We start from the raw sequence: 12,762 nt of genomic DNA, 5'->3' as shown, positions 1-12,762 counted from the left end.
CTATCAAATTGTAATATCAATACTATTAAATAATAACCCCTCAAATATCCAAATTACAAGTTTGTATTTTCAGTACTGGCCTTATCAGTTTCGAAATTTAACTCTCTAACCCCGTATCAGTTACTACAATAAATCCTACCAAGTCCCCTTTACCCATGAGCGGCCTCCCCAGTGATACTGTCGCCCATCCTTCCCCCATGCCCTGTTACACGACACCTCCCATGAGCATTCGCAATGAAAGTTTTACACAGGATTGTAAGGCCTATATTTCATTTCCCAAATCCGCACTGTCCATATTCTCACCAGAACTAATGTGAAACGCCTACACAAGTTTCGTTAATCACAATAGAGAAACACAGTGCAAGCTATAAATAGCTCACACCTGAGAAATTATACACACAAGCGTAACCACTCAACCGAAACGTAAACAGTACACCTGTATAAATTTCACAAACACAGGGACTCGTCACAACGCGTAGTAAATAAACGAGCAAGTAAGTCAACAATCAAAAATTCAAATTAATTAATTAGATAATTAGGGTCCCTACATGGGCGCCAAATTGTAACGACTTGTTTCGCTACGACCGCAGTCATTAGCGTAGAGTAAGAATGATACAATTAATTTGTTTTGCTCTGGGTTCGACTGCCGCGTTAGCTTGCAGATTCCTATGTCTCGCTACAATATTCAAAGGTACTAGTGAGTATGGACAATGGACGACATCAAATTCATTTAACAGTTTATTAATATTTAACATGTGTAAAGGTGACAACAAGAAAATACCCGCGTGGCTCAGTGGGAAGTACTGTGAAATGGACAATTTTGCTGCTAATATTCTCACGTTTTCGCTACCAGAATTAACTCCTACCCATCAATGAAAGACCGAGCACGTGGCGCTACACACCGGGCCGATTATCGATAGCTTAACCTCCAATTTCACAAACACCGTTCTCCAGCGAAGATTCTCAAAATATCTCCTTAACGGTTAACCCCGAAATTCAACACAGGAGGCTCCCACTCTTTTCCAGCCTACCAACGGCTCTCAACACAAGAGTGAAGACTTTTAAATACTATCGAAACCCGTCTAAAAGCGAGACATGCCAAGTCCGACATTGCACAATTTCACAAGTATTTCAACCTCAAAAATATAGCAAAAATATCGACTGACAGCGAAAAATACACACACAGTAATGTTGATGCATTTCCATACTATACGATAACAGCAAATTAGGGAAAGGATGGGCGACAAATATATAAAAATTACATAGGTTTCAAAAACACAACCCTCACCTCTCAAGGCCCGGCAGAAAACTGAAAGCCTCGGCGCAGTCCCGAGATCTCGTGCACAGCAAATTCCCGCCAAAGTCTCGGTTAATATAATTTCCGGAATATATAGCAACGAAGCGCACCGCAGCTTCGTTACATAATGCATAATTAAACTTTAATGAACTTACAGTTTCCAGCTGTACATTCACACTGCTTTCTTAGTTGATACTGTAATTAACAATCTTCCTCGGAGAAATCAGGGGGAGGTTTCCCCTGGTGTACTATATACTACTTATAGGTATACTAGGTGTACGTAACTTACAATGGTAGGACAACAATCAGACAAGGTCCTACCCTAATCAGCCATGCTACCTTGACCTTTTAATGTACGGGTGTATACACTCCAGTGTGTACAAATAGGCTGGTGACTGTCAATGGGAATGTCAATACCAGCCATATGTTCGGGAGAAATTTATTATTAAATTCAAAGATTGCTCTAATCAAAACGGTTTCTATTATTGGGAAAAGTCCATAATAGATCTAATATGGAATGTTTTAGACATGCCACTGTTGCAAAATTATAACGTTGCTAACAATACTTTTTGGCTGTGTAATCTATTTATCAATCGGTGTTATGTAACGGTGAGTAACAGTATCGGATATCTTTTAGCTTTTACACACACAACATACTGGGTAACAGGGGAGAGAGTTCATATCGTATGCAATAAAGCAGTTCAAATTATTCATACAATTAAATTTAATGGAAATGAATAATGCCAATGGAAAATATAAGTAAAGTTAAAATCACAATATGACAAGGTTTGTAGTTTTTATCAAATGAAAAGAAAGCAACCCCCTCCCTCTCTAAAAAACAAAAACAAAAAACAAACCATGAATGGCAGCATATATATACACTCCTGCACTTCATACTTTCACATATATATTGTCTTCGGTTGAAAAGACAGACCCATTCCCCAGTCTCTATTGTTACAGTTCTATTGTAATCATAAACGCCTCTTCTTGTCTGGTATATCATATGTCACAGACAAAAACTTCTAATTCCATTTCCAATAATCCTATGTATTGAAAATAATGATTAATGTTCTTTTTTCGTGGATCAATATCTTCTTTTAAACTGTCATAAACCTTAACCAAATATGGGAGGGTATAAAAGCTTGACATGTATACGTACACTGCGTAGGTTTTACAGCATGGCTTAATGTCGTAAATCTAGTAAAATCATTTCATGTAAACTCTGAACATTATATCAAATTTCTAGTAAATTGTCATCTCAATTTCAAAAATAAATCCCCAAGAGATTCCACAAGTTGAAACACAATTCAACAATATAATGCATCACTAGTTCTCTATAAATCATCAAGCACCACTAAATATACACCTAGCTGCACTAGCTATGAGAGGAAATAAGCATGGTCATTAAATATCTTGCTGATCAAAAAATAGAATATCAAATAAGTTTTATAAGAATTAAATCAATCTTTATGTGATGGCTATGTAATGTTTTTACCTTGGGATGACAACTCCCTTCATAGAGAATAAATACAGAATTAACTGTATTGAGTCTGCTGGCTGGATGACCAGTGATGTTATGGTCAATACAGGCTGAATGACCAGTCATTCTATGGTCAGTCTTACTCCTAGTGCTATTTCTTAGCACCACTTTTGACCAATAGATTTATCAATAGATATGACCACAAGTTAGTCTGACCATCATTGACCAGTTTATGTAAGCATTGATAGCTTAACTATGTTGGCTTCATGATTGCAACTCTACTTTTATTCTATACACTTAAGATATTTTTTGCTAGGCTGACCTAAGGTGAGTAGTGTTGATATACAAATGACATCATCAGCTGGTCCAATGGTATAGCACCATGAGAGGCACCATGTGTAAACATTATTGACAAAAACATTCTGGCCATTAGCAAGACTGGACATAAAAACACCAAGCCTCGTCAGTTTGATCACACAACATTTTGTCCTCGTTCCTCCAAATTTAAACAGTATACATTATCTATATATTCATTCATTAAACGCTCTTTCGGGGGAAAAAAAAACCCTATTTGTCTTGTTATATTCATATCTTTTGGTTAATAATTTTTCACACGTAAGAAATCCTTTATGAGTACATGCAGTAAGGGGGTGAGGTAAGATGACAAATCTTTTCAGATAAATATGAGGAAGCAATATGGGTACATGTTGTATGTCAAGCTGAGATTAAAGAGAACCAGAGGGCAGAAATTTGTTTACACATCAGGTCAACTTACCAATCAACAACACATCTGTAAATACATGCAGAGTGGGCGTTTTCCACAAAAATAATGTAATGTAACCGAAACTTGAATCAAAATACCCTTCCAACACACTAAGATTGGATGATTTTTTTTCTATTTTACTTAATTTTTGGTAAAAGACTAATTTAAAAATTATACTATTTTATGTTAAAAGATAATCAGGCTTCGATATGAAGGTATAGATATCAGTGAAGATGTAAACAGATCCTCTTGATGCTCAGTGGAGTAAATGAAACGTTGATAACCTTGAGCACACCACATCTTGTCTAACCATGTTTACAAATAAACCCAAGGAACCAAACCAATGTCATTGACACTGCTGCTCCATTAATGTTTGGAAATGACAAGTTCAGAGTAATTGAGGAAATAAACAAAAAATCTATCCCAAAAGCAAGTAGAAATTTATACAAGCGAAACTAGATTATCTCCCCTTTACTTGAAAACTTGAACAATGATGTTTATATATCTAATTCTAGATTATCTCCCCTTCCATCAAAATTTTAAATAATGATTTAATTATATCCCTAGTTTGAAACTTTATTCATAATACAAGATGATTTTTTTACAAGATGATTTCAAATTTGAATACTTATATTAACTACCTCCCATAGTTTAAAAGATTTTTTTTATCTTATAATAGATTATCTCCCCCTTAGTTTAATATTTGAATGTTGATGCAAATGATCTCCCTTAGTTTGAACCCAGCAATATTAAAAGCATATACTCATATATCTAAGAAACTGACTCCTGAATTCACACTTAAACCTCACTGAAATAGTATATTGAGGAATTTCAGGAGTAAAGTAGATTATATTGTAATACATAATATTACTTTTCATGCAGCTGACAAAAAAAAAAATCAAAAAAAAAATCATGCATCATCCTGATATACATGCTACCGTACCTGAGGACAGTGTATCGGGATATCAGACGTGGTCCTAGTGTTGCAGCACAGAGGTATAGTCTTTGGTCTCTCCTCCATTGTAATCCAGTGAATAACACAGTTAGATATGAAGACAGAATCCAAATCAAAACCACAGAATTACAAATGCAAATCACTTCCTGATAACTGAATCACTTTTGAACAGGTTGCTCTTCCAACTGCTTCAGAATTATTGCAAACAAGCTGGAGCATTCAGATGTATCACAGACCTACCAGCTGTCTCCACAAATACTGGCTTACATAATCATTGTAAATTGTGGAGATTTCAGATTTTATTCTGTCACAATATGGAGGTAATAATCAAACCATATAACGAAAATCAAACAATGTGACACAAATATTATACACGATCCAATAGATTATTTATAGATTCAATACCTTATTGATTACGTCCAACGATTCAAAATTAGAAATTCTCATGATGATCAAATATGAAGATAAGAATTCAGAACACCTTAAATGTTAAACTGTACACAATCCATGTAAAAAATCCAACATTTTTGTCTGAGACGTAACACAAACGTACGGCTGACTTTGATCAATTCTGACAGAATATGATGTGGGACACGTCTACATGGTAACGGGTTCCTGATATTATAAAGGAGCAAGAATTTTACCCTCATACAGTCATCAACAAGAATGGAATCGGATGTCTGCCATTATGATAACAAGAGATTGATCATCAACCCTATAGTTCTGAATAAACAACACATCAGAAAAGCTCTCAGAGACGTCGTCTAACACAGAAGCTTTGTTAGCGTTTACAGATTATGTTTAAGTTCTTTGTATCTGTTTTTTACTTTGAATTCAAGTAAGTGTCAATTAAGTAAGTAGAATATTGTCACAGTGACTTTACAGGAGTGAAATGTTACATTCCATTTGACAGATATTGTATCACTTGGATTGTCCAGTCAAAGACAATATGTACGAGCCAGCTCAGACACAGACAAAGCAACAGCTGGACACCAGCCTTTACCATACTGGTCAACAGACTGGTCAAGTCTGTCCTGTAGTGTCCAGCTGGGAATGATGACCTTGGTCAAACTCTTGGTCAACTATGAGTGTCCACAGTGAAATGACCTTCAGAACAATGTGTAGAACTCTACTGACTTAAGGACAACTTCTAAGTTAACAAGTATCCAGGAGGTCAGAATGAATTATCATCAAACCAGCTATTAATTGTTAGAATGATCTCTTTTAGCCTCTCGTGACCTCTGTTGACCTTTTCACAGCCACCATGTCCAGTCAGAAATGATTAGGATGTTATTAGAAAGAGGGATGATTTTGTAATGTTAATTCCACAATGATGTAGCTATATAATGATCTTGTCACTGAAGTAATATCCAATCTATAACAATATAGCTGATGTAGCAACAACTGTTGGCAAGAGGTAATTAAAATCCTGGAAAACTGTTGATCGTCCTTATGTCAAGATCCCAACAGAATCTTCCTTTATGAACATGTGTCCGAGGTGTGCGACAAATCATGATAATATATGATTCTTAAACCTGCTTACATATGTATGTATGTAATTGTAAGCCACAAGTTCATCTTTTTCTTTCTTTAAACAGCTCATGAATTAGAATAATTTTAGTGAACATTCATGTTAATTTGATGTAAATTCAATAGGAGCCATCCATCACAACACAGAATTAATTATATGTGTCCTGCTGAATATGGTCAGCTGACTTCATAAAGTGTTGACTATGCAGTTATTAAAGCCCTGGACACTGCTGGTCATTATTGGTGTGAGCTTACATCTCAAACTCTAACTGACCAGTGCCCTTGCCCCTGAAGTCTGCATCACAATGTGTATTGGTTGTCCATCCACTGCCAGATAAAATACTGCCTACCAGAACACAACACTAGTAACTGCTTAGTCCAGCAAACCATGTGTGTCACTAACAATATGCAGATACATAAAACTAATCATGACTTGACAATGGTCAACAGGCAGTGTATGAGGCCATAAGTTAACTGACCATTGGTCAATTTCAGCCTTGGTTACCCTTTAGGTGTGGATGTGTATTTAGGACCTAATGACCAGTGTGTTTTGCCATCTGTGACAGTTCTGACCAGAGAATTTCAGCCCCAAGGGTCCATAAACCTCAGCGCTATGCAGTTTATGTCCAGACTTATTGGTCAACACCATGGCTATAGTGAAGGACGGAAAAGGTCAAATGGACCTGCATCATACATTCATTGATAAGTTGAATGAACCAAGAGGTCTAAAGGACCTGAATCACACCCTAGAGACAAAGTAATTTGAGATATCTCAGAGTAAATATAGCGACAGAAAAGAGCTCATACCTGGAACATGTGAACACTAACCGGATGCTCTACAGATTGAACTGCTGGTCACCAATAATTGACCCAGTTCAGTCCCATGAAGAAATTTATCTCCCCTTTCCCCCTGAGCCAAGTCACAGAAATAACACATTTGTTTTGTGTATTTCCATTTTCCCTTGATCCCTAAAGTCACAGACAATTATCTCCCTTTCCCCATGAGCCAAGCTGTAGATTGTTACCTAACTGTAACAGTACATTACCCCATATTCAATCATCAGTAGCTCAGACTGTAACTGATGAATAATGTATAGAGACTGTCAGACTCCATCTACACCCCATCGACCATCTGTGTCTTTAGACACCTCAAATCAGCATAAAAAACTGTCATCTTGACATCAACAAACATATTTAAAGTACAGAAAAACAATTAGCCCACTCCCTCGAATATCTATCGTCTATATACAATAACATTGTCATATACAGTTTCAAAATAAAGGGAAATATAAACTGGCCTAAAGAAGATTGAGGCAAGAAAATCCATAATTAAACTTCAAGACAATTATGAGAAGTAACCCCCCTTTCCCGGTCTTAAAAAAAGATCAATTTAAGAAATTCATAATTTTAATTTCATGCAAAGTAGTGTATTCACTAAATTTAGAATAAACAGATGAATCTGAGAGTAAAATCTATTTGGCTAGCTATCTTCAATCTTAATTAATTACTGTACTTACAGTTTTGACAGGTTTACTCTGCATATATACATACTCTTCATTCAATATTTTACAAAAGTCTTTATATATAATATTACAAACTGTAGATCCTGTATCTTTTAAATCTGTTCAAAAGAGGGGTCAAAGCTATTTTGGACATCAAAAACATTTTTCCAAGTTAGTAACGGGTATATATATATAATATAGAGATTTATGAATAACACATAGTTTGTGATGTTATCCCGTACATACTTGGTGCCATTCCAGATCCTCTGGTCTTAATTATGACATACACATTGAATAATGAGACATATCTTTCATAATTACACCATACAATCAACTGCCAAACACTTCAATACTACCCCATGGATTTAAAGCTCTATTTCAGCTAGACAAGACCTAATCTTAACCAGGGTAGAATTCAAAGGGAATAAATTTCAAAGGGTATAAATTATAGTACAAGACATTTTCTATAAACATGTAATCAAGCACTGCGAGCAACACAGTCGAGGTCCCAAGAATGGTTTCAATACTTCAAACCTGTAATATAAAATACAGCAGTTGTACGTGGCACAGAAACTATTTTCACATTTTATTCAATTTCAAATAAAGTTAAAATCTAATGTTGTTTGTGATCCATAACATCCTACGTTCATGAAATACCTGGGCAATTATTGGGTAAAATATGGCAAATTCAAAACCAAAACATGCCTCCTTGATACTATTAAATTGTTATAATTTCAACAATATTCTCTCTTTTATCACTTTACCCCGATATACTGGAAATTACGGAAGATAAATTTACAAAAATCATGATATCATTTTGGTGGATGGACAAAATAACACAGAGTTTAACACCAGTATTTAGGAAACTGATCACCACATGGGAAACATATTCACAGAGAAATTAAATTTCAGGCAATATATCCAGAGAGGAAGCATTGAAATTGATAGCTTAATCTCATTACATCATGCAGAAATAGACCATAGGTCTCAGAACTCCATTGCTTGTTTTCTCAGCAGACCAGAACTGCATTATATACTTTTAATTGTTTCTCATTTTTACTGAACAAACATTGTTATACAATAAACTGCAATAAATAGAGACAATTTTGGATATCCTTCTATATTTTAATACAAATACTGTTGCCTCGTTCTTTATTTCTACAGTAGCATTGACAGAACAATCAATTATGTTATTACTATAATACACTATGGAGAATGAAGGGAGATAACTCTGTGTAAATGGCCTGCTCAATAACTTATAGTCTCTAGAGGTCTATTTAACATCTGGATATGTAGCCATTAGCTAGACTATACTGATGAGTTAATCATCTTGTGATGTGTAAACCTACAGTCCCCTGTAGGCAAGTCACAAGAAAGATTAATTATCTCATGTTATGGATTTCATCAGGAATACATTTTTTATGTTGTTGTTTTTCTCTCCCTCTCTATATCAGTTTTCACTTATTACTTTTTATTGCTTTTATTGTAAAAATGAAAAAAATATTCATTAGTCTGTGAAAAATGTTATTCAAATTCTCTATTTGTGTTCATTTTTTTTTCCAAAGCCAGTTTTAGCTACTAGATTTTAAGGTCATTTTACTGATTTTTTTGACAATATTAGAAATTGATTTAAAAGCTTTCATTAATGTAACTCAATTCTGAATATCAAAATCTTATTATGATAAAATAATGACAATTGATACCAATACTTACTTCTAATATGGTATAGTAAAACTGTTCTGATTTAAGTTTTGATATTTTTTAAGCATTCTCCAACTTTCATCAAGTTATCATTTAATTATCAATGTAAGTTTCCGACTTCGACATGTTCCAAGATTACCATGACTCAATTAAGGTTTCTTGTACACCCAACTACCACTCAAACATAGTATGGAAATCTCTACAGGAAAATGGCAGCATGCCTTGTTGTAAAAAACATTCTAAATGGAATCTTAATCATCACAAGAAATTGTACTCAATTTTAAAAGAAGTGTTATAGGCCTACATACATATAAATACATGACATATATATTTATCAATTTACCTTTCCAGATAAGCTTTGACAAAAGGTAGATAAAGGCATTACAAAGACTCCTAAATTTTCTTATCTATGGTGACAACCCATTTGATCCCCAATCTGGTAAGGCCAGTGAGTACTATTTACAGCCTTCAGTGATATCTTATTTCTGTGTATTGCTTGGTAAGATTTTTTTTTTGAAACATCAGCACATTGGCATAGAATCTTTAATTATTCACAGGTATTCAAACACAAAGGATCCGACAATTGCATCGCCCTGGAAAATAACCTTCCTTAAAAACACCAACTCTGAGGAGCCAAATGGGACACCCGAGAATCTCAATTAAATCAGATTGCATAATACTGGTTACACAGACGATAATTTTGTATCCACTATCCAAATAAAATCCTGACATTGAAGGTGTTCAAAGTTGTAGCAATTTTAAATAATAAACTACTAGATTCAATTAAGTCTGACATAAACAATATGTCCAGTTCTCTTTCTGCGTTTACAATAGCAATGTTTTGTTTGTTATTATTGCATAAAATGTCAGTTTGATATTTGAATTCCACGACATTTTTTCTGAAGTGAATACCTTTGAAGCTAACCAAGTCTATACTGTACGTTTCCAGTAGCGGTGCCTATGTAAACACGACCATGTCTGAATCAAGACCTATTGGAAGAACACCTTCTGTTTTACAATAACTCAACATCACCGTTTTTGCTTGTTTTTACAACATAAACCCAATGATGAAGTGCGTATGTGGTCTTGTATCCAGTTTATTAACCCTTCGTAACTTCTAAAACAAGTACCCCCTATCTGAAATCTCCCCTTGCCTACTGCTGATGTCCCTACATTTCCTCACCCTATTTTAATCCCCTGCCCCCTTCTTCAATCTTTGACTGTGAATACACCCTAATGCCTCTTAAACTGTCTATATAAATGTTGTTTTCCCTTCCCACTTTAATATCAGACACACCCTTCCTCCATCAAGCCTATAAATTTTGTTTCCTTATCTCTTTCTTTTCCAAATATCCACCCCATTCAAATTTTCCAAATATCCATACTGTATTCGACCAAATAAGCTCCCAGGGCGTTTGCGTTTAAGAAATTGAAAAAATGAAAAGGTGCTAATTAGGCAAAATTTTTGCAAATCTATACAGTTTTGTGTAGTTTTGGTCTTTATTTATGCCTCAGCAATTGAAATCGAGGTCTCAAAAAAGGGGAGGAATACTTTTTTCACAATCCGCATAATTTCCATAGAAAAAAAAATTTTGCTTGAGAATTTCCTCACCTTAGAGATGTTTTTTACAAGTGGACTAATAACAATTGCAATCGACCCTTTATCTATTGACTCCTACCCCTCATTTTACCTCTCCATTAAAAACCCTAATACCTGAGGTGTACCTCTCCATTCAAACCCCTAATACTTGAGGTGTACCTCTCCCTCTCCATTAAAACCCCTAATACCTGAGGGGTACCTCTCCATTCAAACCCCTAATACCTGAGGGGTACCTCTCCATTCAAATCCCTAATACCTAAGGGGTACCTCCTCAATAGTCTCCTAACCTTCTCTGACAATGCTATTATCAGAATCAAATAGGTCAACTAAATGAGATCCTCCTACTGTAATTAACACAAAACACATGCATGTATTATAAAGAAGCCCCTACTGTGGGTTTTGAGGGATTCTGTGAGTATAAACTGTAAACAGTTACTGTTAAACCACCTTTTGACCTTCAACAACCACCAGGGGGAGCCACATCTACAAGTACAATGTCTGGTCTGGATGGAATCAAAGTACCAAAATTAGCACCTGTTACTACCATAGGGTGCAGAGCTTGTAAATCAGGTCACCTGCATGCCTGTTCTTTATTGAACAGACCTCGCTCCAAACAACTAATCTCAAATGTCTGTAATATTCCTTACTAGTAATGAATAGAAAACAATCACTCTGTAGGCTTATCTCACAAAGTAGGAATTAACTTTGGGTGCATTTTTGACCAACTTGGATAAAATGATGAAGTTCAAACTACCAAGGGAGATAATCTAAAGATATCAGACATCAACTTGTCAGTCCCTTATAGGTCTGAGCATACAGATAATCTAACCTTAATGCTTCATTCTTTTTCCCCACGCAGAATCTCATCAATGAGCACGAAAGCACAAATAAATTGATATGGATTTCCTGTCCGGTAGTTAGATATGTGATCAATTTTTGTCAACAAGAGAAAAGAGCGACCATTTTTGCTTTTGCTTTGTCCCCTTGGTAGAAACTTGATTTTAGATCAGCAGTTTGCATGTCTTTATCAAAATATGAATAAGAAATAATTCTGTTATGGACAGTCAAAAGTTCATTGGGACTTTTACATTGATCTAGGTCGTCAGAGTATATATATATTGTCAATTAATTTATCTATTGGCTTCTTTATTCATTTATAAACATAACCATGACAATTAAGAAAAGAATCAAAAAGACCTTATAGTTTGTTTTTCTTTGTGAAGTCATTTGACCACAAATACAAATTATCATCATGAACATGGACATAGTCAAAAAACTTCTTTAGTATAAGGCTAAGAGTTTTGATATTTTATACTAAAGAGTTTTGTTGACTAAGAATTATGGTACATTTACACAATGACTACATTATTTTGAAAGATCTACTGAATATTCAAAGGCAAACATTTTGATTCCATTGACAAATATTGTTCCTGGGGTACATAATCACTTAAGCTTTAGTACACATGACCTCTGTACACAGGATTAAATATCTTCTGGAGCTTTTTGTGACTTCCTGGATTGTAGAGATCAGACAAGTGTTTACCACTGACAAAGTTAGCTGCAAGGACATCATTACGGAACACCATAATGTATTATTCTGATGAAGAACAAAAATCAATGAAAATCATTTTCATGAAGAGGGCGATTAAGTGCATCCATGAATATACAAGCATCCTCTCCCACTTCATTTTTTTTTTATTCCATTGGTTTCTGTTGTTGTTGAAAACCCTAGCATGCTACACAAAAACTAGTTGCAGCATGAAGTCATTTATTTGCTAGAATAAAGAGTGCAGCTATTTATTGCTGACATATATATGCAATGGCTACTACCTTGCAAGGCTTTTACCGGTAACCTGGTTTGTTTCATAGTTTTCTGATGCATTAATGTGGATCATACCAGCATCCTGAACTTCTCTCTCAAATCACAGTGACCT

The 12,762-nt window shown here is 35.0% G+C and overlaps 1 protein-coding gene across 5 annotated transcripts in view; it reads right to left on the bottom strand.

Moving 5' to 3' along the window:
* LOC138314546 (5'-AMP-activated protein kinase subunit gamma-1-like) overlaps positions 1-12,762 on the bottom strand; it is a 274,001-nt gene that overhangs the window by 81,637 nt on the left and 179,602 nt on the right. The window contains exon 1 of one of the 5 annotated variants that reach the window (XM_069254933.1): positions 4,484-4,708. The exons of the other annotated variants lie outside the window; for them this stretch is intronic. Within the exon in view, the coding sequence (XP_069111034.1) occupies positions 4,484-4,561 (78 nt within the window). The 5' untranslated portion in view covers positions 4,562-4,708. Of the gene's footprint in view, positions 1-4,483; positions 4,709-12,762 lie in introns of those variants that run through there. 5 annotated transcript variants of the gene reach the window in all.

This window comes from Argopecten irradians, chromosome 2 (assembly GCF_041381155.1).
Source record: "Argopecten irradians isolate NY chromosome 2, Ai_NY, whole genome shotgun sequence".
Lineage (NCBI taxonomy): Eukaryota > Metazoa > Mollusca > Bivalvia > Pectinida > Pectinidae > Argopecten > Argopecten irradians.
This window is presented reverse-complemented; position numbering and strand designations above follow the sequence as displayed.